At 39.8% G+C, this 27,009-nt stretch overlaps 1 protein-coding gene across 3 annotated transcripts in view; it reads right to left on the bottom strand.

The window, feature by feature from the left end:
• The window catches only part of KIF18A (kinesin family member 18A), an 89,158-nt gene that overhangs the window by 35,807 nt on the left and 26,342 nt on the right, over window positions 1-27,009 (bottom strand). For 2 of the 3 annotated variants that reach the window (XM_090032813.1, XM_090032814.1), the window contains exons 7-11: window positions 20,088-20,264; window positions 19,180-19,254; window positions 18,781-18,890; window positions 11,112-11,274; window positions 6,883-7,047 (exon numbers count right to left, since the gene is read on the bottom strand). In XM_090032813.1, the coding sequence (XP_089888939.1) occupies window positions 6,883-7,047; window positions 11,112-11,274; window positions 18,781-18,890; window positions 19,180-19,254; window positions 20,088-20,264 (690 nt within the window). The remainder of the gene's footprint in view (window positions 1-6,882; window positions 7,048-11,111; window positions 11,275-18,780; window positions 18,891-19,179; window positions 19,255-20,087; window positions 20,265-27,009) is intronic. The other variant, XM_090032815.1, reaches the window with a different exon arrangement.

The following is a 27,009-nucleotide window of genomic DNA, read 5'->3' as shown; positions in this document are numbered from 1 at the left end:
GCTATAAAATGATAAAATTAACATGAAACAGATTAAAATGCAAGGATACAATTAATCTACAACTGTAGAAACAATCATTTTTAATTATAATAAAATCTTAAAGAGAAATTTAAGTGTTAGTATTTCACTGACATTTTCCTGTTCAGTTATTTTTCCATTGAGAAAGATACATATGGCAACTAGTTTTTAATGGGAGTAACTTTGTGTCTTTTAAGGATAGAAACCATATTATATATTTCTATATGCCTTCTTCATATAATGAATCATTACAATGGTCTTAGCTGTGATTTTATTAATATTAATTTTATTGTTATTCATAAAAATCAAGAGAAATGAGATTTTAATATGAAACCTACATAGCAAGTTAGTGACTCACTGTGCAAAGAAATCCCACTCTGGTATGCCTGCACATTGCTCAAATACCTTAAAAATCACTTCCTATAAGTAGCTAACAGATCCTACCCATGTTCACTGCTGTATTAAAAATATGATAAAATGATGCTGTTCAGTCCCCTGAACAGACACAGGATCCCCTGTTGCCAAATCCAGACAAGCCACTTCTTAAGAACCTCTAACAAAGGAAATTCAGAAGCTTAGCTAGCAAGGTACACCTGGGTAGGGTGGGGGCAGCAGGGAGCAGGTGCAAGAAGAAACTTGCTCACAGCTGCTGCTGTGCCCAGCTGAGCCTGGGACCCCTTGCTGATGCAGCTTGTAGTTGGAGGGGGCAGGAACAGCTTTGGGGCACTCCCTGCACCTGGGTCAGCCAGGGACAGCAGTGGATGGGGGCTGCGTCTGCCATGCTCCACTCTCCCTTCCATATGCAATTAATTTTACTGTCATCCTAAAAAGTTCAGTTTTTCCTGAGATTTTATTTAAATCTGTTTTGCTTTAGTTTAAACCAAACTGCCTTGCATTCTGCTATTTGTGGCCAAGGAGAACAATTTATGACAGCCCTTCACGTTTTTGAAAACTACTATCATGCTTGCAACTTTATTTTTCTAGACAGTATTTCGCACACAAGAAGACTGTTAAGGGCTGTGGCTATTTTATTCCCACACTGGATATTTGCAATAATTTCTCTGCTCATCTCATTACCATCAGTCAACAATAATCCAAGGCACTTGGATTCTAGGACCCTCTAGAACCTATTGTTTTCCCCAAAAGATCTTGCTTTGCTCTTCCAGTTTTATTCTTGTGAGTGACCTCTATATCTTTGGTAATATAAGCCCTACTCTCTTAGCTGTAAATTCTAAAGTTTTATACATTCTACAGAGTATTATTACACTTGATGTCCAAAAAGAAAGAAACTGTGCCTGTACAGAACCATTACAGTAAAAGCTTTGTTATCCGGCACCCACAGGGAATGGAAGGTGCCAGATAACAAAACATGCCAGTTACCTGAACGGCCTAAACAAGCATCTTTGCTTGTTTGGGCCGCTGCTGTCTGCTGCATCTGGGATGCTGCCCCTCCCGCCGCATCGCCACCCCTTCTGTGGGCAGGGAGGGGGGACCTGCGCAGGCTGCTATACCCCGGGCCATGGGGGTTAGGCAGCACAGGCTGCCTTCCCCCAGGCCGCGGGGGCCCTGGTGAAACCAGAAGTGCCATGGTGGGCACTTCTGGTTTCACTTTTCTCTTACAAGATCTTACAAGTCGGCATGCCAGTTAACAGAGTTTGCTGGCTTGTAAGGTGCCAGATAACTCAGCTTTTACTGTATTAGATCTATAGTGATGAATGGGTATAAGACTTGGTGCATGATAGATAAATATAAGGATATATATCTGGCTGGGGTATTATGATCCCAGCACTCATTCCTGCCCAAGGCAGGGGGGTAGACTTGATTATCTGTTCAGGTCCCTTCCAACCCTATAAGTTATGATAGTAAAAGACAAACGGACTCATTTTGAAAACTATACTCTCAGGAAAATATCTGGACTAGTGATAGATCCAGTGCGGGGAGAATAGAAGCGAAGCAACAGCAAAGAACTACAAAATATCACAGAACTGCCCCTCATTACAAGTGTGGTATGTGCATAGTGGTTAGTGTGCATCAGCCATGTGGCAAGAATGGAAGAATCAAGAAACATTAAAACCATGTATAAGCATCAACCAACAGATAATGCTGTTGAGGTAGGCCTTACCAATGCTTAATGGACAATGTAAGAAGAGACCTGAAAGTACTTAATGTAGGACAGGATTAAGAGGAGATAGCTCATGATAGATGAAAAAGGAAGTACTTATCAGGCAGGCTAGAAAACTGTAAATGCTGGCTGGTCATCAGAAGTAAAAGTTTTTATCCCCATAAACACTAGGGGGAAAAAAGCACTCATCTAGGGATGAGTACAGGCTGTGGGTCAGGGTTGACTCATGCAGCACAGTAGAGGGTACATCATGGAGGAAAGGAAGTAGGGGGAGGGGAGAGGAGGACAGGTGGAGCAGGCACACTGAACTACACAGCAACTCCCCTGCCTCTCCGTTTTCTTCCTTGAGCTATGCACTTCTTCCTCTATAGTCCCCCCTTGCACTCCCCCTTATACCATGCACTCCTTATCACACTGCTCTCCTTCTCGCACCATGTGCCTCTTCCCCTGTGTTCCCTCCATACACCATGTACTGCCTCGCCTGGTCTCCCCCCATTCTCAGATGTTAATTACTGGGGCCAGTGCCTGCTATGGTCTTGCTGGACTGGGTGCTCTGGTCCTTGGGGGAAGCCAGAGCAGCTGCACAGGGTAAGTGGTGGGGGAAGAGGTACACAAAAGGAGGTGCAAGTACCAGGTGGGGACAGGCACCAGAGAGGGGTCAAGTGGCTGGGAGGGAAGCACTGGTGTGTGTGTGTGTGTGTGTGTGTGTGTGTGTGTGTGTGTGTGTGTGTGTGTGTGTGTGTGTGTGTGTGTGTGTGTGTGTGTGTGTGGAGATGCCACGGGATGGGCACAGATGTGTGGAGATGCCATGGGATGGGCACAGAGAAAGGCAGGCACCAAAGTGGGCAAATGGCAGGAGGGACAGGTGGTAGAGCCAGTTACTAAGGTGCGGACAAGGGAAAAGCCATTTGCCCCCCAGCTCCTGCTTTTCCCACCACTTGCTCCCATGCTTCCTTCCCTGCTGCAATGGTGGGAGTGGGAGGATAAATTTAAGATGATCTTTCAATAATTAGAATCTAGACATGGAAAATTAAAAAGAAATGAAAAAATGTCCATGTCTAGAAGTTAATGATTGGCAGCTCATCTTAAATTCAGAGTCATCTTCCATTTGGGTAAACATGGTTAAGTAAGACACCATCATGCCCACTCTTTTCCTCCAAACTAAACATCCCTAGTTCCTTCAAACCTCTCATATCTCAGTGTGCCTGTAAATCTTGCATTCCACCTGCTTTATCTTCTTCACCAACTACCTCTGGATCTGTTCCAGATTTTATGTATTTATCAAAACTGGACACAGTGCTCCAGACATAGGTGACTGAGAGGAGTGCACGTGCCCTCCTGAAGAGGCTGGTGCCCCCCCCACTCCCGACAGGGCTGCCAGCAGAGGCGGATTCTGCGGGTGCCCCCCCAGATTCAGGGGGCACCAGTCACTCATGGCTCCAGATAAAGCTCTTTGAACACTGAGCAGTAGTACTCTCATGTCCTATGTCTTGAATACAATGCTTTTTGGTTGTGTTGACAAAACTACATTTTCTTTCTTTCTTTTTTTTTTAAAAAAAAAAAAAATCAAAAGCATCATATTGCCAAGTTGTATTGATAACTTTCAAATACCTGCTGGCAACGTAACTGCCAGACAGATCTTCAGCCATTTTGTATTTATGATTTTGGTTTTCCTTCCCTTACATTTGTCTTTATTGAATTTCATTTTTCTATAGCCCAAAGCTCCAATTTATTAAAATTATTTTGGATTTTCATCTCATCCTCAAAGCTATGTGCCACCATTTCCAGTTTTGCATCCTCTGGACATGTGGCCAGTATACTTTCTGTCCCTGCATCCAAATCATTAATTAAATGTTAAACAGCACTGAAACCAACAAACTCCTCAAACTACTTTTGAGACCCCCTGCCAGTGTGACATGAATCCATTAACAGTTACTATTGGCTTGTGATTATACAGCCATGAGAATTTTATTTACCACACATTTTACCAGCAGAGGGCATTACAAAAGCATGTGGGATTGTGTCAAAAGTCCAGGTATACTGTGTCCACTACACCCCTGTTGCCTACCAAACCCACTGTTCTCTTTTATCCTTAATAAATCCACACTGGCTAACAGCAAGCATGCCATCATCTTTCAGATATATACAAACTAGATATTCTACAACGTGTTCTACTAACATCCAAGGTACTCAGGTCAGCCAGTTTATAATTCCCCTAGATTGGCTCTACTTTAGCTCTTTTTCTGTCCTCCGAGACCTTGCCTGTCATCCACAGGTTTGCAAATACTACTGCCAGTAGCTCCAAGATTATTTGCAAATAATCTAGAAATATTAATGCCAGCTAGATGTTTCAGTACCATGAATACATTCCATCAGGTGCCCCTCACTTACTCATTCATGTTTGTCAAAATTCTCTATCACATTCTTAATTTATAAATAGATGCCCTTCCTCTTTGTCAATTTTCTAATTTATGGCTGTCACTTCTTTCCTTCCTCTTTCACTTGCTTCTTAACTTTCTTTTGTGTTGAAATAACTGGATCAATATCAAGTCTCAAATATAACTTTTTTTTTTTTTTAAGGACTGCTAGTCTCCTTCAATACTTTTTCTTATGTCTGTATACCTAAGGAAGCTTACCTGCTATTTCTCAGGGTTAGCTGAAACATGCCTTTAGAATTCCATCACACCATATTATTACTTTTTACCAAATTTCCAGCCACCTTCCCATCTGCAAGCAGTTTGCCCCTGTAGGCCACAACCAGATTCAAAATAGATGGCTCCCCTAGCAGTCTCCCTCAACAGAGCAATATTAAGAATTTGTTGAACATTTTGTGTTGTCATACGTTCCTTCCAAACAGGTCAAGGAAGTTAATGCTATTACTAGTTCATACTTTAGAAATCTCTCTCATCCACTTGGGGAATGTTACAAATTCAGGAAGGGGAGATGGATGTGGTCTAAAGCAGCAGAGCTGTTCCTAGGGGGAAAAGGGCAAATTGGGGCAACTGCCCCAGGCCCTGTGCTTTGGGGGGCCCTGCAGAGCTGGATGGAGTGGCCGTGGCAACTCTGCACAGCTGCCAGCTTCACATCCAGCAACTTGCCACCCCACTCCCCCACAACAGAATCTGTTGCTGGCCCCCACATCTGGGGGCAGGGCCCTGCATAGGCTAATTTGTTCTGGGCCCCGCACCCTGCTCGGGTCATCTCTGTAAAGCACACTCCCACCATAACATTACTGCTGCTTCCCTCACCCCACACAAGCTATTATCCAATCCACATGGTAAAAAATCCTATTGGGGGATGGGGGAGGAAATCAAATTGTTTTTCTAGTGAAAGCAAATAGTTTTTCTAGTGAAAGTATTCCAATGCCACTTTCTCAAGCAAACTTGGAAACAGATGAGCCTTTAAGTTTGCTGATTATTTCAATTGTTGCTTCACTTGTTAAATTTGTTTCTCATCCTTGAATTCAGGAAAGGAATGTGTTTGGATAAATTGTGTTCAAATAGACACTCTGTTGAATGCTGTAGATTATTTTTCCGTTTAGTTTTACATGTTTACAGCCTTATTATGGTTTCCTGCAACTTTTTCAAAATAAATTCTTTACTCAGTTTTCATTTCTTGATCCTAATTGCATAATGGCCTTTGGGCTTCTGTTGCAATTCCCATTAAATAGCCTTCCCCACCAAGTTAACTATGAAAACGCCCATATACTTCTCACTCTCCGTTAGATCCTCTCATGTCTGCACAGCTATTATCTTTTGTGGGGACATCAACCCTTTGACAAAGAGGGCAAATCTATTAAGCTAACACCTCCTTCACAGCTCCATGTTTACTTCCAAAATCAGAAGGTCCTTGCCTAACCTTTTATCTTCAGTAGGGAAGATAAACAAGACTGACATCCGTATCCCTAACTCCTTTAATCTCCTGTTCAGAGCCATTAATCTCCTCTGATCTGCTCAGGATTACGCCTGGCAGTATCATTGGTACACACATGGATGAGCAGTCCAAATTCCTGTTGAGTGTCAGTAATTTTTGTCATGTTCTAAATTTAGGCTCTTAGGACCCCAGGTCCAAATGGAGGTGCTTTCACCAGCCTAAGAGAGGAGTCCCCCCCCAGATGTCTTTCCTCCTCTGCTGGTTATGGAATCCTGCCTATCCCTTGGGGTATGCAATTTCAGCCTTCTGACTAATGGGGTTAGCTTCTAATCTCCTTCAGTTGAATATGAGACAGTTTAACCAGTTATAGCTGGTTAAACAAGGCTTCAAGTCATTTCCTAGCTTCTGTCTGAATGTTTAATTGGTTCTCCATGTTCTGGAGGTCATACATGGCCAAAAATTTTCCCTGTACTTTAGTTACTCTTGCACCATCATCTGTGATTCTTAGGCATGCTGCATCTGCAAGAAGTCTTCATTTTTTGATGCCACACAGGGTTGTTACCTGGGCCTCCAAATCCTCAGAGCTTTTCTGTCAATATGGCCACCAGTTTACACTTAGTACAAGATGAATTCACTTCCATCCTCCTTAGAGAACAAGAAACATGGCACATTCCCTATAGGCTCAACAGTTCCATCACTTGCGCAACTGAGCCAGTTGACACTAGAGGTACCTTGTCCAGAGCTGAAAAGTTTTACAATAGGATTATTTCTAGGAGTAGCCATAACTAAAGAGGAAGATTGATTGGAACAGACAGATACATTTGTGGTTACAGTGTCTGAAAATTATCTTTCAAAGGAAAATTTTTTACCTGTGGGATATGACCATCTTGACTGAGAAGACGCATTTCATTTTCCACACGATGAAGCCAATTGTTATTTTCCTCAAATTTTTTCACCATGTTTTCTTTTTTCTTTTGTACATGCAAACAACGGGTCTTCAGCATTGACAGCCTGTGATCCCGTTTGCAAGTGGCCTGAAATACAACATAATTGAGTAGGAAACTGCCAGTGACATTCACTGACTTCTGTTATATAAATAAGAATTTTGCTGGTTTCCATAACAGGTTAGATAGAAATCAAAACAGTCTTTGATCTATTTCTAAGCATTCAGGGGCCACCTCTGGGACCAGTGGGAGCCACATGCTTCACAACATGCCCCAATGCAGACCACAGTGCTTCAAACTTCACTCTATGTGGGTGCACCAGCCTCACCATCAGCTCCCAAGTTGTGGGTTCCCCAACTGCACTGCACTGCAGTCCCAGGCTGTGATCTGCACCATGATGCACACCTCACTTTCCCCTGGGGCAGGAGCAGGAAGTGGAGCTGGACAAGGGGGGAGGGGGGGGACCAGGAAACCCCAGCTGCTGAAGACAGAACAACAGGGAGCAGCAGCCAGATGGGAGCCTGGGAACCACAAATTAGCCCCTGTGGGGATGGGACATGAGGTGGACATCACTGATGTACATAATATTAGTAAAGCAGCACTCTTTCCAAACGCACTGCTGAAGTCTGGTTTACACGCTCTCTTATTTCTATCCTCTCCTGAAGCTTTTTCAATGGGACTTTAAGATGCTGAATTGATCCTAAAATTGTTGTATTTATTTTTTAAAACATAACAAAATATTCAAACTATAGACTGGAAAAGTTATAGCATACATATTCTACCTGTAACATTACCAGTCTATGAGAAACTTGAATCAAACCAGCAGACAGGAATTTCAATCCTAACTTCTAGCCATGACAATGCAACCCCACTTACAAACTTAAAATAAGACCCGAGAGAAGTAGGAGTCCGTCTGAATCTTGGGTCCAATTCCTCCAACACTATTCCTACTCTGGAGATAGGAGAAAGATCCATAGGAGAAAGCAGACATCTGGGCAGAAACAGCAGCTAGAGGAGTGACTGAAAACTGCAATATCTAGCTTAAAAATGTTGGAAAGAATTCCTTCCTACTATGCATTCATGTGAAGTCACTACACTCTGAGCCAGAAAAGGTACACTGATAACTTCAAGTCAGGATGAATGGAACAGATCTTGATGCCAGCTAAAAGCTACAACAGGAAGGACTATGCAGGCACTAGGCAGGTGCATACAAGAAGTAGGTTCGAACAGGCCACTCCAGTCTTCGGAGGACTGAGTTTTATTTCTGCTATGTTCCTGAGACTAGAGTGAAAGAGACCAAATACAACACTGGGAGATATAGCATAAAAAGTCTGTTGAAGGGATAATGGCAACAGCTGTAAAAACAGCTTTTGACTCTTAAAGGGAGACAAAAATCAAGCAGCAGTAGTAAATAAGGCAAAGGAATTGAAAATTAAAAAAAAAAGTTGGAGAGAGCTATTAGCTATGGGGACAGAAAACAAACTCTTTTCAAGGAGTAATGTGCACAACCCAAGAAAAGAAGCTAGAGCTAGAAGCAGTAGTATGCAAGAGGGTCATATCCCAGTATGTGTTTTAGGATTTACTATAAATTGTTAATCTCAGAGAGAGGAAATTAGCTGTGCTAACCTGAAGTCAATCAGAAGGCAGGGTAGTTTTGCAATTTATCTTAAATAAGACATATCTAGAGCACAAGCTTTTATGAACCTGAGTTCACTTCATCAGATACCTTATATTTCGTTAATCTCAGCCATCAGAACACAACCCTTGCAAGAAATTAACATATATTGCATCAAGTACCAAAGGAAGGGTAATCCAAATTTACTCAAGAGTTAATTTTCCATTCACTATTTTCTCAAAAATCTCCTTTCAAATTGAGACTTCCTATATTTGTTTTCAGACCATAGTCAGGTTCTATACCTCCAAAAATGAGGTTTGCCTAGGATTGGCATGGAGGCTGGAGAGGAAAACTTGCACAGTAAATAAAAGCATATAAACACTCTCTAAGCATTCAATATTAGTAAAATTGGTAAACATTTCTTATTTGTTTTAAGTGAAAAATTTCTTCTAAAAACATTTCTAAGATATTCTGATGATGCATTAGTACGTTTTACAGAAAGAAATCAAGCAGACACCTGAAAAAACACATCTGCAACAATATATTTAAGAACAGAAGCATTGTAGAGCACAAGGGAATGACGAACCATCACTCGGACATCAAACAACTGGAATCCAAATTAAAATCCCATTTGTTCAGCTCAAGCAGCCTCAAAAGGACATTCAATTTAAGTTGCAGTGACTTATTCTTGTTAACACAGTATTGCACTTATTCTAGCTAACCTTAACTGAATTATGACAATAAATTAAACTGTAGTCATAAAACTACATGCAAGTGCAGCAGCACAAAAGCTTAAATGTAAAAACCACATAAGTTTTTATAAAAAGTGCTTGTACCACTATGCAAATATCCATTGTGATATATGCTTGAGAAAAAGTCCAAGGATAAAATATTTTACAGTAGTGCTTTAGAGATCCATGCAATTAAAATTGTGACATGAGATGCATCAAATAAGTTAGTTATTTAACAGGTACTTAAGTTAGTTGTCACCATTTATGACAAGCAAGAGATGCCTGAAACAGTGAGTTTATCTTGACATTTAAAAAAAAACATCAGTTCTGAACTGTAACTTATTCAAGGAAAACGAAGTATAAAGCAAAGTAAATTGTGTTTCCAGTTAAATTGTCATTTTGACTAATTGAAAACAAGGATACCATTTACACATATATGTAATTTAAACCCCAAGTTCATATTTAGAACCTAAACTAAGACAGGGTTGTAATCAGATTTTATTACTTGCACTTTTGCTCTTCTAGAATAAGGGTATAAAACCTTTTCTTGCTGCGAGACCTGCCTGCTTTTGGTGCTTGTCCCTGAAGTGGCACAGGGAAAGTACCCACTGCCAAAACCTGCCTCACAGGCAGCACCGAGCAAGAGCCTACCCTTGAAGCCCCATGTCTGCAGGCATACTCCAAAGGTTCCATGGGCCAGAAATTGCCTGCAGGCCATAGGTTGCTGACTCCTGTTCTAAAAAGATCAGGGTATGTAATACTGTATCAAGACAATTACTTTAAGAAAAAGTATGAATTTTATCCACCTTAGATGCAAGGCCACTGATGAAATTTTAGGAAGAGGTAATTCTCTTTTGCCTCTGTTCTTGAGCATCTCCTAAAAGTCCCCCAGATCCAAGTTGTACATTTTGGTTAAAAGGGAAGTTGCAAGATGAAAATTCAGCTCAATACTCCCTTTTTGGTGATGAGCACAGTACTAGGAATGCACTTCTTAGTTCCGGTGCAGCTAACCAAACCATCATCCAGTGTGCTACCATGCTGATAAGTTTACTGTTGGACAAAAATCAGCATGGGTCTGCTGAATTTCATCAGCTCTTAAAGTAGCAACTGTGAAGCATAAATTAGAAAAAAAAAACTTGAGATGCTGTGAGATTTTCATGCTTAGCTGCAATATAATTGTCAAAACATTCCTTTATTGTGTGAAAAAATAGTGTACCCCACATCAACAGCACATTTTATGTATTAACATCAACTGTTAAAATGTTATCCCATTGTCAATACAGTGTATGCCATACTATTTTGTTAAAGCTATATGTTTGAACCAATGAAAATGAAGATTTTCATTTAAAAAAATGTCAAGCACATATTTATAGGAATGATGGCTGGACACATTATTTCCTCATTTCCGATGTAACAGAGCAAAGTTAATATAACATAGTTAAATAAAATCACAATGAAGTAGAGAATATTTTATTGCAATTTACAATTTATATTGTTTTAAGATTTTAAAAGTTATATTACATTTGCATCTTAAAGAATATACATCAGCTCAGGACCACATGGGTATTAAGAAAATTTAGCAGTTCAGAGTTAAGAAGCTAAAATACTTTTTGATAAAAGATTGACAAGATTTGTGCTTCTAAAGGTCTACATCACTTCTGAGAATGAGATTCTGAAATTGGAGTTTTTTGGATACTTTTAAAAGCCTAAATTCAATTATTTAATATACATGTAAATTTACACTCTGCTTTCACACAGTAACATAGGAAAATGAGGCAACACATTATGGTACATTACAAATCACTCACCTTTTCAATTCTCTCTTCAGAGCACATAAGCTGAATTTGTTCATGGCATTGTTTCTGGTAGTATGTCTTAATAGCATTTTCTTTCAGTTGCATTTCTAGCTTGAGATGCTCTTTTCTGATTTCCTCACGGTTGACAAATAAACTTTTTAGAATTTCTTGAAATCTATTAGGAAAAAAGCAGGATGTTAAAAATAACTGATTGTATATCTTCTCATAAAACTTTGTACTACAGTAAAGCATACAAACTTTCCCTTCACATGACATTTCCCAAAGGTAATACAAAGATTCTGTATTACTAATATTACATCCAAATAAAACAAGGTGACACATTCAACTTTTAAATGGGAGTAAAATATCTTTGATCTAATTTAGAAAATCGTTTAAAGGAGTCCATTTATTCCCCCCACCCAGAAATAGCAGTCACACGATCACATAGTTCTTCAGATTTCTCTGGACTTAGAAGGGGGTTTAATTTCAGGAATCAGGATCTACTAAGTAACATTACATATATAAGTTATATATAGTTTAGCTTTCCAGAAACTAAAAATAAGTGGTGCATCAGTAGTTTCAATTAAAGTATTTCATTTAGAGATGGATTCTTAAAGTTTCACCCCTAAAGAGCCATTTCAAAAGGCAGTCTTGGGTGGCAGGCCACACACCAGTTTCTTAAAATATTTAATTTCAATTTCAGGTAAAAATGGACAGCACAAGATAACAATTTTTTATACTATCACACAGGTTTATAGATTTACCAGATAACACATGAAGTGTTAAGCTCAATAACTATAATCATTTTGCCATTTATTAAAAATGAAATCAATTAAAACAAATTATAGAAAGTATAGACAAACACATACTGCAAAAAACTGGCAAAGCTGCATAAAGTAAGTTCTATTCAGTTTGCTTTTCTCAGGTACCTTGTGCTACAATTGGTTCAATACCTGATGTTGCAATATGGAGAACCATTTAAAAATGATCTTCAGCGTGGATCATACGAATCTTAATTTAGACTTGTTTGTATTCATTGTAGAGAAGGCTCTCTCACATACCTACATGCGTCTGAATAGAGAAGCCATGCATTGTCTATATCTACATACTACAGAGTAGGTTTTGGGAGATAGTTTTTTATAAACTTCAGTCAGATTAAGTTTATAATATGATGCTTTTGCTTTGCACTCTTGCAAGCTGCTCAGTTCTAACTAACTGCCTGGCTGTTGGAGTACTTTCTGGGCCACATGTAAAAGAATTTTTAAATATAGCCAGAGCTTGCTTGTGAGATTTAAAATCTAAGAAGTGCCAGCTGAATTCTTTCAACAAATGCTGAATGATTTGGAAATACTTTTATAACATGGAACTTTGGATGCACTGGGTTCTTCATCCAGAAATATTTAGCACAGTGAAAAATGAACAACATAGACTTCTTTTAGTTACTTCTACAGTAGTTTTAATTTTTTTCCAGAAGACTTGACACTGTCAAAAAGAGTGGAAGCAAAGTTCTCCTGGCCTTGAAGCTTCCAGTTCAATTAACTGAGAAGACCAGAAAAGGATAAATCATACAGTCACTTAGTATTAGTCAGATGAAGTAAGTCTAGTCCTTTTTCATTCAGAAATTCAAAACAAAAAAAATTCTGTCCTCAAAAGAAAAAGGGCATTGGCAGGGTCTCATGCGCTTAGCTATCAAACTGCCGTGAAATGCACATTTCCAAATTCCGCTCCAGTCTTCTAAAAAGGTCTTGAACTGCTGGTGATTGAGGCCTCTAGGTTTAATCAAGTTCACACAATGACATGCATGACTGATCTCTAGAACAGCACACCAACCTTGCCATTGACAATGGCTCCCAGGTGTCTGCTCATACCACTGCAGCAGCACAGATACCCCTACTATAGAGCTTAAGTGGGAAAGTAGGTGGTTAGAGTGCAGACGGCCCTTAACCCATACTAAAAGTCAACCAACTGCAACATAGATCTTTCTTAAAGAATGAAGGCATGGTAGTGGAGGCAGAGCTATTCTTTTCCACTGCCATTGTATCTGTTGTTATATCTGACATGGCTTGGGAACCATCACTTTTGCTGCAGAGCTGAGTCTGGAGTTGAAGAAACTTGGTCTTGTCCCAGTTACATGGATTTTTTTAAAAAAAACTGCTCTTTTCCACTGATGCAGAGGATGTATTTGGGAGAATGAGGATGAGTGGCTCTTAACTAGGCCGGTGCCCAAACTAGCTTGCAAAAACAGTGAAGGAAAAAACTACAGGCACTGCAGCCAGGGGATGCCAATGCCTCCACTGGGGCAGGGGTTCTTAAAGCTTCTCTCCTGAAGGGTCATTTCCAAGGGGCAATCTTAGGTATAAACTACTTTCACTATAAATTCTAACACACTTTTTGCATGCTGCATAATACTACACAGACTGAATGGCATGGCCATGGCCTGATGAGGAAATGATTAAAAAAATTACTACTGTACCACAACAAAAGTGTTTGTGGGCCACACTTTGGGAAACCCTGCTCAAGAGTCTAATTACTACCTTTTCCTAACTAATGTTGCAAATGATTCCATTACTCAGGGTAACAGAAAATATTTATCTGAATTAACTCATCCGATACATTTGTCGTGTCCCGTAAACTTGTACAAAAATGGCATCAGAGAACGGTCACCATTTCTGAACATGGAGATATTTCAAATAGTGGGGTTTCATCCACGCTTAAAAAATAATTGGGACAGAACAGTGGTTTTCAAATTTTTTCCAGGACCCCTTTACCTGAAAATTACTTCAGTTTATACCTCTGTATCTGACATGTCTCTGTTGATACCAATGCGTGGCAACACCATCACTCACTGCACAATGACCAATCAGAAGCTCCACTGTCATTAGTAAATTATAGGCAATTTATCCTTGGCAGTGCTGTGTACCCCAAAGGATACATTTATTACAGTTGGGGGATCACTGGGATAGGAGAAAATGACAGCGTCAGGATGGGATTCTTGTATTGTTTGGCTGGATTTGTTTTCAATTAAATTTGTTCCAGCAGCAATTTCTTTTCATAACATGAATTTGAATCACTTTTCTTGTGTGTTACGCTACAATGTTTTACCAGTATTTTACCAGTTATTATAAAGCCAAGCAGAATTAAAGAGATACCATGTCTCTATATTGGCAGAAATTGAACTACTTTATACAGAATTTCCAGGAAATATATTATATTTATGCAGTTCCCCCCCAAAAAAGATAATAATTATGTTTGCTATAGTGTCAAACAAAAGTACATTAAAATAGAAAATGATGTTTTAAAGAATAAAGTGTACAGCTTGGAGTATCAGGAGAGAGGCACATACCACAGTAGCAGGATAGCTGAGCTCAACTGTCCTATCAGTTATTGTCTTGTTTTACCCCTCTACATTTGTTGAAGATTAGATCACAGTAAAGACAGCAACATTTTCAAAAGCACAAACATCATTAATCAGCTTTTTGAACACAGGATTCAAAGGGTTTCAGAATCTTTCAAAGTACAATGTTGGTTGCCATGAGTATTGTCACTATAATCAGTTATACACACTTTACTCAGCAGCAAGTTTTTGAAAAAAATCAGTCCCAAAGTGTCTTGAAGGTTACAACATAACTGATTTGTGACTTAAAACAACAATAATCTAAACAATAAAAAAGCTAAAATCTAGAAGCTTGAATAAAACAGTGATAAAAACATCTTCTGCAAGCATGATTACATCTTCAAGAACAGGAGTTGGCAATCTACAGTCTGTGGGCTAGATCTGGCCTACAAAACTATTGGATCTGATGGAGCTTTGGTTGTGGGTGGTTCTGCCTGTGCCACACTGCAGGTAGGTGTCCCGGGTTTCCATGGACGGAGAACTCTCCTGGCACTGTGCTGCAGCCAGGCAGAAGGGAGAAATGGTTGAAACAGCCAGGTCTTAGTGTCTAGGTACCTCAGACCTGAGCTGGGTCATTCCATGCCTCCTACCAAAAACCATTGCTGACCCTTGTTTTATCAGATAACTAATACTTCTGCATATGCTTATACTAAATCTCTAAAAACAGCTTTTCTCCATATTTAAAATAATGGACATAAGCATTAAAAAAGACAAAAACAAAACACAAAAAGGACATCTTTTGTTTCTGTTAGGTTTTTTTTATATTTAAAAAGTTTCTTTTCTTAGATGAACAAAAATATGAACCATGTCAAGTATAAAATAATGTACTGTGCTTTTCAGTTCTTATTGTCATTCAACTAAATTCTTATTTTCAGAAAACTGTGAATAGCATAATTAAACTAGGCATGTAAACAGGAACCGATTACCCACATTGTTGTTGATTTTGATCCAGACATCTGATAGGAATTATATATTATTGACAATGAAACTTTTTCACTTCTCCAAATATTAAATTCTACTCATAATTAGGAACTTCAGCATTAGGTTATTCAGCTAAGTTAGCATGCAGATTATATTTTCTCAAAAGTTCTCCAAGATTCTAGTCTCTTGCTAAAAGAATCAAAATGTGTTTACAGAAGTGACAGATTTGATAGTTACCTATTCATTTTGAGTGGAATCTTGTCATGCACTACTAATTTGTCACTTTTTCTCTGAGAAGTTACAATCTTAAGCAACAACATGAAATCTGGTTATATGGGCTTGCAATTTTGCCTGTTTTTAAAGCTGGAAGAACTAGGCTAGTATACTGGATCATCTGGAGTAAATCCAATCGGATATTTCTCAGAAACCAACGGCTGCAGTGTGAAGAGATGAATTCAGTAAAAGAAAAAAAAAATCATTCTATAGTTCCTTCTCTCTTAGTATGAAGGTCCATAGCTTGGAACACTACTTTTTCTGGTTTGTTTTCTTGTTTCCTATCGTGGGCATACCACATGAAAAACAAGGAACAAATAAATTACAGGGAAACAAAAATGTCCTCCCCAAGGATAAAAGAAAAAAAATATAGTAGGGGTGCAGCAATAAATTTTTTTTGCGCTGATACCAATGTCTGATTATTGACCAGCCATATCAGCCGATACTGAACTGATTCCTGATATGCAGCCTGGCAGTTTGGAGAGTGGCATCTGGCTGGTAAGCCTACTAGGGGGCAACGGGTATAGAGTAGGAAGATTGAGGCCCTCGCTGTGAGGGAGGGACTGGGGCAGGGCTGCCCAACCACGGTGGGGTGCAGGATGGAGCTGGTAACTCATCCAGGTGGGTGGAAGGGAGACTGTTCCTGCTGCTGTGCACACGTGCCCTTCCCCCTGCCAATCGGCACATGGGATGAGGGTGGGATGCCCATTGAGTGCTCGGGGCTGCTCCAGCCTCTACTTGGTGGCTGTGCTTGGGTCAGGTGGGGTGGCTGATGGTGGCATTGAAGGGGCTGGGAGGGCTACAGTGAATTTTGGGGTGTCTCTAGCCCCCCCCTGTAGCTCCCTTCCCAGTGCCACTGCTGCCTGCCCTACCCAAGCGCAGCCATGGGGAAGAGGCAGGAGCAGCTGCAAGCATGCAGCCCTCCCTTGTCCCGTTAACATATCCAGGGGAGCACTGCCCCCATATCTCCCTTGGGGGTGTGTGCAGTGACAGGAGCTGCACCCCCTGCCTCCGGATAAGCTGTAGGCAAATGGACTGATATGGACTGATATATTGGTGCATGTCTAAATTTAAACTAAATTTAAACTAAAAAGCTACAGTATAAGCAAGCAAAGTCAACATGCTCAAAGTCATATTGCCCTTTTATAGTTTTGGTTCATAATGTAAAAAAAGAAAACAAAAAGAACACTACCAGAGAAGCACCTGCCATAAGTAGCAGCAACTGATAAGACTAGTTAAATTATCTACAATAGTAGCTATGCTAAAGCTAGTAATTAATAAGACCACCAATATAGTTTTTCTGGTCTCTTCATAATGGAGACCACCAAAAGTGAAGCAAGGTTGAACAAAATGCAGAAACAATACCAAGAGAAGCTATACTTGTTTAACTTCACAGAACTCCAATAATGGAAGAATTAAGTTCAGTTTGGTAGTATGTCCCCAGAGCACCTAAAATACAGCACCTTATGGTATGCTCCCTCCAGGGTCTCCGCAGCTGGTAAAAATGAGAATCTAGATTCTTTTATTGTGGGTAGCTAGATATGCAATGGAATAAAGTGTGCATTCTTCTACTTTTGGGATGTGACAATAAAAAGTCAGACTGCAGAACCATCTCTTATCTGTTTTTTTAAATGGGTGATGATAATTAAAGGAATTATAACTGTATCTAAACTTTTTGTCTGAGGAGTAATTTTGTGTCTGAAGGGTAATTATTAATAAAAGGGAATTGTAGTTGTGCCTTGATTCTGGTATCTAAACTTCTGAAAAAGTGGGCTGTCACCTTTTCTCTCAAGGACAAACAGTCCTACAGTTTTGGTAACAAAATATATACACCAGATTCGTAAGGCAGGGGAAGCTAACTATGGAATATACATCACATTTTTGGACTTGAATGTTATGAAATTAAAGTTTCAAAAACATACCATCAAGCTACTATAATTATATTCAAGAGGTTTATTTCTATGCATTTTATGCAAGGATTATTTTAACCAGTTTAACCAGGACTTTTAATTAATGCTTATTGCACTTAGAATCTTTGACACATTTTATCTGTTTGTTACTCTAAACAATGCACAACTGAAGACAGTCTTCATTTTAGAGATTTAGTAAAATGATTTCAGTAATCTTTAATTTGCTACATAGCATGCATTTTTGAGCTTTTAAATTAGAAAATGCAATAGCAAATTATACTGTGCTTTCTTTGGAGCACAGACTCCAGTCTAGCCCTTATGTTTTCTCAAGTGCAACTACTTTTCTATTCTGTAGAAGTGATCTCCTTTTATGTTCTTCAATCACAATGTTCTAACGAGAAGACACTTGTGAAATTCTCTTAACATGCAACTAGAAAAATTTACTTCCTTAAATTCAGTATGTACAAATTTGCTCAAAACACAGGATCATGCACTATCTACAGACTTTTTACTACTAAACAGCAAATCAAGCTAGAAAAAGGTTTCATTTCATTAAGATCACTAACCGATATAATTTGTCAGTCTCCATAAGACTGCCCCATTATGTTTTATTTTAAATCTCACCAGGTGTGTCCATAAGAAACTTTACTGTGTAGTTGACTAATTAACTGTGCAGCAAATGTCTCAGTGTCTACACATGTGCCTCTATAAGGGCACATGAAATGAAAAAACTCTGCAGCAGGGTAGTATTTTTATTTACAAGTACTACTCTGCTGCAGAGTTTTTTCACGTGCACAGGGTGCTTCAGTGCGGGGCTAGCCAGCATGCAGCCCCCTGTGCTGAAGTACTCTCATGCCCCAACCAGTCACCCTGTAGAACATAGAGCCCGATTGAAGAAGCATGCTTCTGAATTTTTTGCCACTGAGCACGCTTTGAAACGGTGTGCCGAAAGCAAAAAACTCCAGACCAAAAGCTTCAGGGTTTATTTTTGCACATTAATTGCACATGTCGACGCTCCTACCATCAAGTAGCCTTGGAAAAGAACTGTAACTAGAAAAGCAATATTAACCAAACTGAAACCTAATTTTAAGAGAAAGCAAAGAAGTGCTTTTAAAACATTATGGTAATATTTTATACAAAGATAAATTTGTTAATATAAGACCTTAATATGTAATATTTTTACCTTTGTATTTCCACTTGCTGTTGGTTTGAAAGACTGCTTGAAGCACGATTTTCAGGAACAGCTGCTCTCTCTTCTTCAAAAGCTCTTAATTTCTCTTTCAACATTAGAATCTAAAACAAATAGATATTATATTTGGTTGAAGTATCAAACCTGCCTTGTGTGACCCATTTTTGCCCTCTCATGTATGTGTCTTGAAAAGAAGACTTTTTTCCTTTCAAAAAGTTGAGGAAAGTCACTTAACTAGAATACGGAAACATCTCTTTCTTAAAAATAAAGATAGAAAAAACAGTACAGAAGAGTAGAATTTTCCTAATAGTTTCTATTATTATAAAAAAGCTTTTGCTTATAGATACTTTGGTGACATTAGAATGGTAACTACAACAACAAAGACTGATGTACCTCTTTCTTTTGTTCATCACAAATCTTAGCATACTGACTCATATGACTGTCCAAACTAACAATGTTGCTCTTCAACTGTTAAGGGAAAAAAAAAAAAAGGTTAAATTTTAAATAAAATTTTTGGAACCCTCTTGCTTAAATGCACTAGACAGAATATCATATAATTACATTCGTACTATATTGCACTAAGAGATAAATATGTTGTTTTGTTCCTACTACTTTTAGTAATTTGCCCAGAACCCTGAATCAAGTGAACTTTCCTTATTTTTTATAACAAGGGAAAACCTACTTAGATATATACTCTAAAGTCTTTTGATATTTGAAGTGCACCGATACATTGGTCCCATATCAGATTGGCACCGATATAAGAAAAATTGACAGCACTGGCAATTGGCTTTTTTTGGCTGATGTGGCCAATAATGTCTCCAATAAACGCTCCGTGCATGCACGCAGCTGCAGCACAGCACGCAGGCGGCGAGGAGTGCAGCCCCACAGCGTTGAGAGCAGCTGGGTCCAGCTGGTAAGTCTGTTGTGACCCCCTTCATCCCTTTCCCCTCAATAGACTTATCAGCTGGACACTGCTCTCCAAGCTGCCCGGCTGTATATCGGGTGATATGGCTCATTAAAAATTGGCCATCAGTATTGGCCCCAAAAATCTCTATCAGTACACCCCTAGTCTTTGGCATTTAATTTCTAATGTACTCATCTTAATTGTACATAACAAATAAAATTTAGAAAATAAGAAAGAGACATGAGACTAGATCATTCAACTGAATTTTGATGCAAAGAGCTACACAAATTGTAAGTTATATCTTACCATAGTAAAGAATTATATGTTTATTCTTTTAATACTATGGTGTCTAAATTTTGTAAACTCCAATATTTGCCAAGAGGATAAATTTACTTACAGAAGATTTGATATCCTTTGCTCTGTTTGCATATTTAAGAGTGTTATACGTGTCATCATAGAACATAGAAGAAGGACTAACAGCAGCTATCATTATTGTCCTACAATTCCCTCCTAGAGAATCCTTCAATAAACGGGTAAGTTTGCTGTTCCGATAAGGAATATGCTGTTTCTTGCTCTGGAAAACAAAGTGTTTTTTTTATAATGTATATTATAGTTTCATAGTTTCATAGTAGCTAGAGTCGGAAGGGACCTAGGTAGATCATCTAGTCCGACCCCCTGCCTTGGCAGGAAAGAGCACCGGGGTCAGATGACCCCAGCAAGGTGCTCATCTAACTTCCTTTTAAAAATCCCCAGGCTAGGAGCCTGCACCACTTCCCCTGGAAGCTGGTTCCAGGCCCTAGCCGCCCTGACTGTGAAGTAGCGCCTCCTAATATCTAATCTAAACCTACCCTCCGCCAGCTTGTGACCGTTATTCCTGGTCACTCTTGGCAGCACATGGGGGAACAGGGACTCCCCCAATGCCTGCTGATCCCCCCCTGACTAGTTTGTAGCAGGCCACAAGGTCCCCCCTTAACCTTCTCTTGTGGAGGCTAAACAGGTTCAGGTCCCGTAGCCTCTCCTCATAAGGCCTGCCCTGCTGACCCCTGATCATACGAGTGGCCCTCCTCTGGACTCCTTCCATATCGTCCACGTCCCTCTTGAAGTGTGGCACCCAGAACTGGACGCAGTACTCCAGCTGCGGCCTGACCAGTGCCGCATAGAGGGGGAAGATCACCTCCCTGGACCTGCTCGAGATGCATCTGTGGATGCATGACAGGGTAAGGTTGGCCTTCTTGACTGCCTCCCCACACTGCTGGCCCATGTTCATCGTGGAGTCAATGACGACTCCAAGATCCTTTTCCGTCTCCATGCTGGCAAGAGGGGACATATATATTTTAAATTGATGCATCTTAAATGATGGTGTAGACTTCTAATCATCCCACAAACACAGTAGTATATTTGTGACAGCTGGAATCTTTTATTTCCATTAGTAATCTCTTGAATTACACATATACCAGAGTAGGCGGTCCATTTTAAAAGCATCCACCGGTAAATTTGTTTAGTACCTTCATTGTTCGTTTTCATATTTGCTCTCTATACCTTAGCTAGCTCCCAATGGAATTTTTTTTATGATCTGGACAATCCTGCACTAACAGAGAAAATTGGTTCTGCTAACTTTCAATTTTTAGTATTGACTTTTTCTTTTTTTATATTTTCACTGTGGCCATTAATTGTTCATGAGATGATGGACTTTTAGCTACTCAACATTAAGTTTCCCATTCAATTCAATAGCACTAAAGTTGAATACATGAAATACTGGAGGGGAGACTTGGTTTAGGACAGCAGTAGAAAGAGAACTCTTGGAAGGGACAGAGAGAAGGGAACAAAACAAGATTTTCCATTTAGTTTGACAGTTGTCTCTTTTTATATGAGTAGACATATAGTCATGCATCAGCTAATGACACTGCCCATCTTTGCCTTAATGTTTTGCTAAGGAAGCATAAGCATTTCCAGATCTATATTTTACTTGGAATTTTTACCTAAGCTAATTGCACAAGATGCAAGTAAATTTCTTTTTGCCCCATACCTTGTTCTAAAAGTGAAGGGGGTATGTTATTTTGTGCCAAAAACAGAGAAAGCTGCTGCTGCTTTATATTTCCCATCAGTCTGGGTTTATTTTTCCATTCTGCACAACTTTCTTTATTGTGCAGTTTGCCGAGGCTTGACAGTTACTTTCCACAATTTAGTTGTGCCGTTTTCGGGTGCTGTAGTGTTGCAATGAATTTTCTGGCAGATGAAATTTACAGGCACATTACACAGTTTGACAGAAACAGTGAGCTACAAGGATTTCCTAAAGAGAAACTCCCACATCATTTGTGTGATGTTTCTCATTTCTTATGACTGGAATAGCATTATATCAATTATAATAGCCAGCCATACACAAGGGTCCAAACCCCCACATGGAATGTTTAATGAAACACTGCCTTGAATCAAGAAGATAAATTACCTAAGTCCCCACACCTTTAAATAATTAAAAAAAATATATTTTTCAGCTTAGCAACCTAACAGCTCTCAGTTATCTTGTCATATTGTAAGATTTGTCCTATATAGCACTTGAGGCTATGATAATCGGGGTACATTCTTATGGTTCCAAATTAAAGGAATACACAGAAAAAGTGGGTGCAAGGCTCCTCTGTTTAATTGCTGAAAACTTTTCATGGGATAGCATGAAATGAACATTAAAGGGAACCCTGGAGCCTCTACTAATATTTTCCAGCATCAAACTTCTTGAAAGGGTCAGAAAGCAGAAGCTAGCATCCAGAGTAGAGCTAAAGTTTCATAGCTATTTGGGGCTGGAAGGGACCTTACAGATCATCGGGTCCAGCCCCCACCCCTGCACTTGGGCAGGAAAGACTGCTGGGATCTTTTCTAATTCAGCCAATTTGCCTCATTTGAGTTTCATTAAACTTTAAATTTTTTTAGCATTGTAATAAGGAGGAAACATTAACCATTAAAAGGACAACAAAGTGGAAATCAGGAAACCTAGATTTTCTTTTATTCGTTTCACTTGTGACTTAAGCCAACTCATGACCCCTGTATACACAGTTGTAAGTAGGGTAAATATTTTAGTACTTTGGTCATCTAGCTCTAACAAATGGATGATTAGCAATCATTTGATTAACATACTGAGTATTGCAGATAATCCACTAATTTCATATAATGAAATCACTTTATATAGCAATCTCATGGTTAAAGAATGTATTGGAGGCAGGGAGCAAGAAAAAGTTAGAATACACTGTTTTCAAATTACTGTCCCCTCCTGCCCAACTAGACAAGGGCCTGGAAATCTACCCTACCTTCTATTGGAATAGAAAAATCAGCTTTAAGTCTGGTTTTCAGCTATTTATTTTTGTCTGTTCCTAGACTGCCCATTAGGGGGTCTCTTTAAGACATCCCCTTAGATTCAAATAAACAGAAAGAAAGGGACAGCACCAATACAGTGTCTGGGCTTCAGGGAAAGAGACTGAAGATGTAACCCTGTTAAAGTATCAGTGTTCTGTATGACAACCTCTCTTTGATGCTTATCTTAATGTCACCATAAGATATACATGGTCAGATAGCTGGAAACAGTGATCCTTATTTACATTAGTACATATGGTTGACAGAGGGAGAAGTCTCTGTGCTCACTTTAACTGTATTAACTACAATGTAACATTATTGGGGTGCAAGAGAAAAGCCAGGCAAAAGTTCTGAGTAGTCAGCATTCACTAATACTTGTGGGGAGGTCTAAGACGGAGGGATGATCAGCTCCTGAGTGAAAGGCAAAATTTGAGGACCCTCTCTTCAAGAGTTATCCCTGGGATGGCATTACATTTGATCAAGCCTCACAGGGAAGAGTATACATGATATGCAGATCTCAGCAATGGTTCCTATTGAGGCCAGTTACTTATTTTTGAAGTATACATAGAAGGCCTCACTGAGACCTCTACTATTATCCAGAAGATAATAAAAGAGCTAAAATCCCTGAACTTGCTCATGGCATCAGCAAGCTGGCTTGTATTTGCGACTGGGAGTGGTGCTTCCCAGTTACAGTGAGGAGCAGCAATGGTAGAGCAGTGCTCCCGAGTGGTGGTGAAGAGTGGCAACAGCAGTAGCACTAGTAGTGGAGCAGCGGCTCCAGCAGCTTTGAGGAACAGTAGTGGAGCAGCATCCCCTAGTGGCAGCAAGGCATGGGGAAATTTGGGGTGAACAGCTAGCCCCAAACTGGCCTCACTAGTTACCAAATATACTTTGCATTGAAGTAGGAGAGAACTCTAACCATGGTGACCTGTGCAAAACTTAACAGTTGGTTGGGCTGGGCTACTACTGTCCAGGTTTTCCTCCAAATTGTCATTTCTTCCATTTTTGCCCTTTAATAAATTCTGTTTTAGTATAACACTGACTGCAAATGGGGAAGTTTGTTCATACCCATGAACCATTTATTTTGCCAAGTTTCTGGGTGGAGACTCAAGCCGAGATAGAAAATTCATGTATAAATCCTAAATTGAACGCAGTCTTTGTTACTTCCATCCAGTGCCTAGCAGAAAGGGAAGATACCAATTACTTGCTTTCTATGTAACAGGACTGATTCAGACACATCAGTTTAAAAGCTGGCAGGATGTGGCTCTGAAACACAAAGTTTGCTTTACACAGCTCAGCATCTCAAAGGATATAAGTAGTTCCAAAAGGCACCATTACCATGACATTTTGGGAAAATTACATGCCATGCTTGAACAATCCTAGAACTATTCTAAAGCAGTTCAACAGGAGGTAGACTATAGCTGTTGTTTCACAAGTCATAGAAATACATACAAACCCCTCAGTTGTAAATCCAGAGTTCCAATGTACTTATAAATAGACAAGTCCATAACTATTCTCTGCACTTATCTACATACGTTATGAGAGAAAACACTGGAGAAATAAATAGGTAAAAAAGCAATGAAATTTGCTAGATGAGACAGTAACACACTGATGTAAGCAAATAAACATTCAAATTTAAATTCTGTTACTGAATATACTGTTATTGAAAAGGTACCAATACAAGCCCTGAGATTCTTAGTTGTACTCTTTACCTATGTAGTTATTACAAACATCACTTCAGGTTTCTAAAATCTGAAAGTGTCCATTTTAGAATGACTGAAAAGCAAAACAGTCACTAAGAAACTTTGAGAGACAATCCACCTGGGCAAAACCCCTTTCATTTACTAGCATATATACCCTAGGTTTAAGATTTGCAGGGCAAGAACAAAACTTATTCAGGAGAAAGGCATTCATAAGCATGTGTATTTAAAATATGTAACATTTGGATCCCACAGCAACACTTCATTCTCACAAGAAGTAGAGTGTTCAAAGGCTGAGCATTTTTTTAGAGCAGAATTAAGTAAAACTGAATGTAAAATAGTTTCTTCCATTTTCACAAGTGCAAGAACTACCAATAATTAAGCAAAATAACAAAACGGATTTTAACTATAACTGGCCAGTTAATAACAAAGGGATACCAGTAGAGATACTGCTGCCAGCAGATACGAGACATTTTTCTTTCTAAAAGGCTCCTTCCTTGCAAATGCCATTGAAATGTTATGGCAGAACTCACAGAAAACTGGGTTGGAAGGAACCTCTGGAGGTCATCTAGTTCAACCCTCTGCCTGAGGCAGGATCATCCCTAGCAAACCACCCCATACCCCATGTATTACTAAAACTACATGGTTAACTCTGCCACATAACTACAAGACATAGCACCCTAAAAAGCAACAGGTAAATCAGGCAGACAACTGTTGCTACAAAATATACTTAGATTCAAATATTGTAAGGCTGGAAGGGACCTCAGAAGATCATTGGGTCCAGCCCCCTGCACCGAAAATCAGGTGGGGGTGAAAATCAGGTGACCCCAACAGTTTCCTTTTGAAGGTTTTCAGGGTAGGTGATTCCATCACCTCTGGAGGGAGCTTATTCCACAGTCTGGACACCCTAACTGTGAAGAAGTTTTTCACAAAGTTGAGCCTGAAACAGTCTTCCAGGAGCTTGTGGGCATTACTCCTGGTTTTCCCCAAGGGTGCCCTGGTGAACAGTTGTTCACTGAGGCCCTGATGTAGCGGCAAACTGCTACCAAATCCCCTCTCTACCAAATGCCTTCTCTTTTTAAGGCTGAAAAATCCCAGGTCCCTCAGCCTTTCCTCATATGGCTTGCTGTGCAAGCCTCTAATCATATGGGTGGCCCTTCTTTGGATTCTCTCAAGTTGTACCACATCATTGTTAAAGTGTAACACTCAGAGCTGGATGCAGTACTCCAGCTGGGGTCTCAGCAGTGCTGAGTAGAGTGGGAGAATCACCTCCTTGGTCTTGCTGGACATGCATCAATTGATGCACGCTGGAGTATTATTTGCCCAACTGGCAGCAGTCTCATTGCCAGCTCATATTCATGCTGTGGTCTATTATTACCACCAGGTCTCTTTCATCCATAGTGCTGGGCAGGTTGGTGTTGCCAAGCCTGTAGGTGTGCAGGGGATTGTTTGTCCTCAGGTGGAGCACTTAACATTTCTCAGCATTGATTTTCATCTGGTTCCAACTTGCCCAACTTGCTAGCCTGACTAAATCCACTTGTATCTGTAGCCTATCTTCAAGTGTGACCAAACTTCCCCATAACTTGGTGTTGTCTGCAAAGTTGGCCAGTGAACTCTTCACCCCCATTTGAGAGATCCAAGGAAGATGGCCATGTCCCCTGCTACAGAGGAAGACAAAAAACACCCACAGGCAAAGCCAATATAAATGTGGTAAAATTTCTCTCTCACCCCACATTAGACAATCAATAGTTAAGGCTTGCCATATCCTTGCTTAATGCTTTATATCATTCAGCAGCTGCAAACTATCAGGTAACACCTATAAACCCTGCAGAGGCATTTCAAGGGAGAACCATTACTCATACATCTTCTAACTCACTGTATTTACCCAAATCCAAGGTGACTGTGAATCTATGATACCCCTCCCACCCAAATGAGAGTCTAGACATAAAAAAAAAAAAAATTATAAATGTTATAATTTTCCATGTCTAGAATCTAATTTTGAAGCATTGTCTTAAAATTTGTCTCAACAACCACTGCAGAAGTACAAAGAGAAGTGGAGGGGTTGGGGGGGAGAGGGGAGAGGAAGGTGGGAGGGGGCAGGCAGCAAGGGAGTCATGTGACCTCATCCTTGTCCCTTGCTGCCTATCCCTTCCACCATTCCCCAGGCCAATACCTACATGTCCGTCCTCCACCCTTGCTGCCTGTCCAACCCCCACTCGTTTGCCCTCCCACATACCCTACCTTCTTCCTGCACACCACTGGCACCTGCCCTGCCTTCCT

This window comes from Crocodylus siamensis, chromosome 2, assembly GCF_052110815.1.
Source record: "Crocodylus siamensis isolate JL-2025a chromosome 2, ASM5211081v1, whole genome shotgun sequence".
NCBI lineage: Eukaryota > Metazoa > Chordata > Crocodylia > Crocodylidae > Crocodylus > Crocodylus siamensis.
This window is presented reverse-complemented; position numbering and strand designations above follow the sequence as displayed.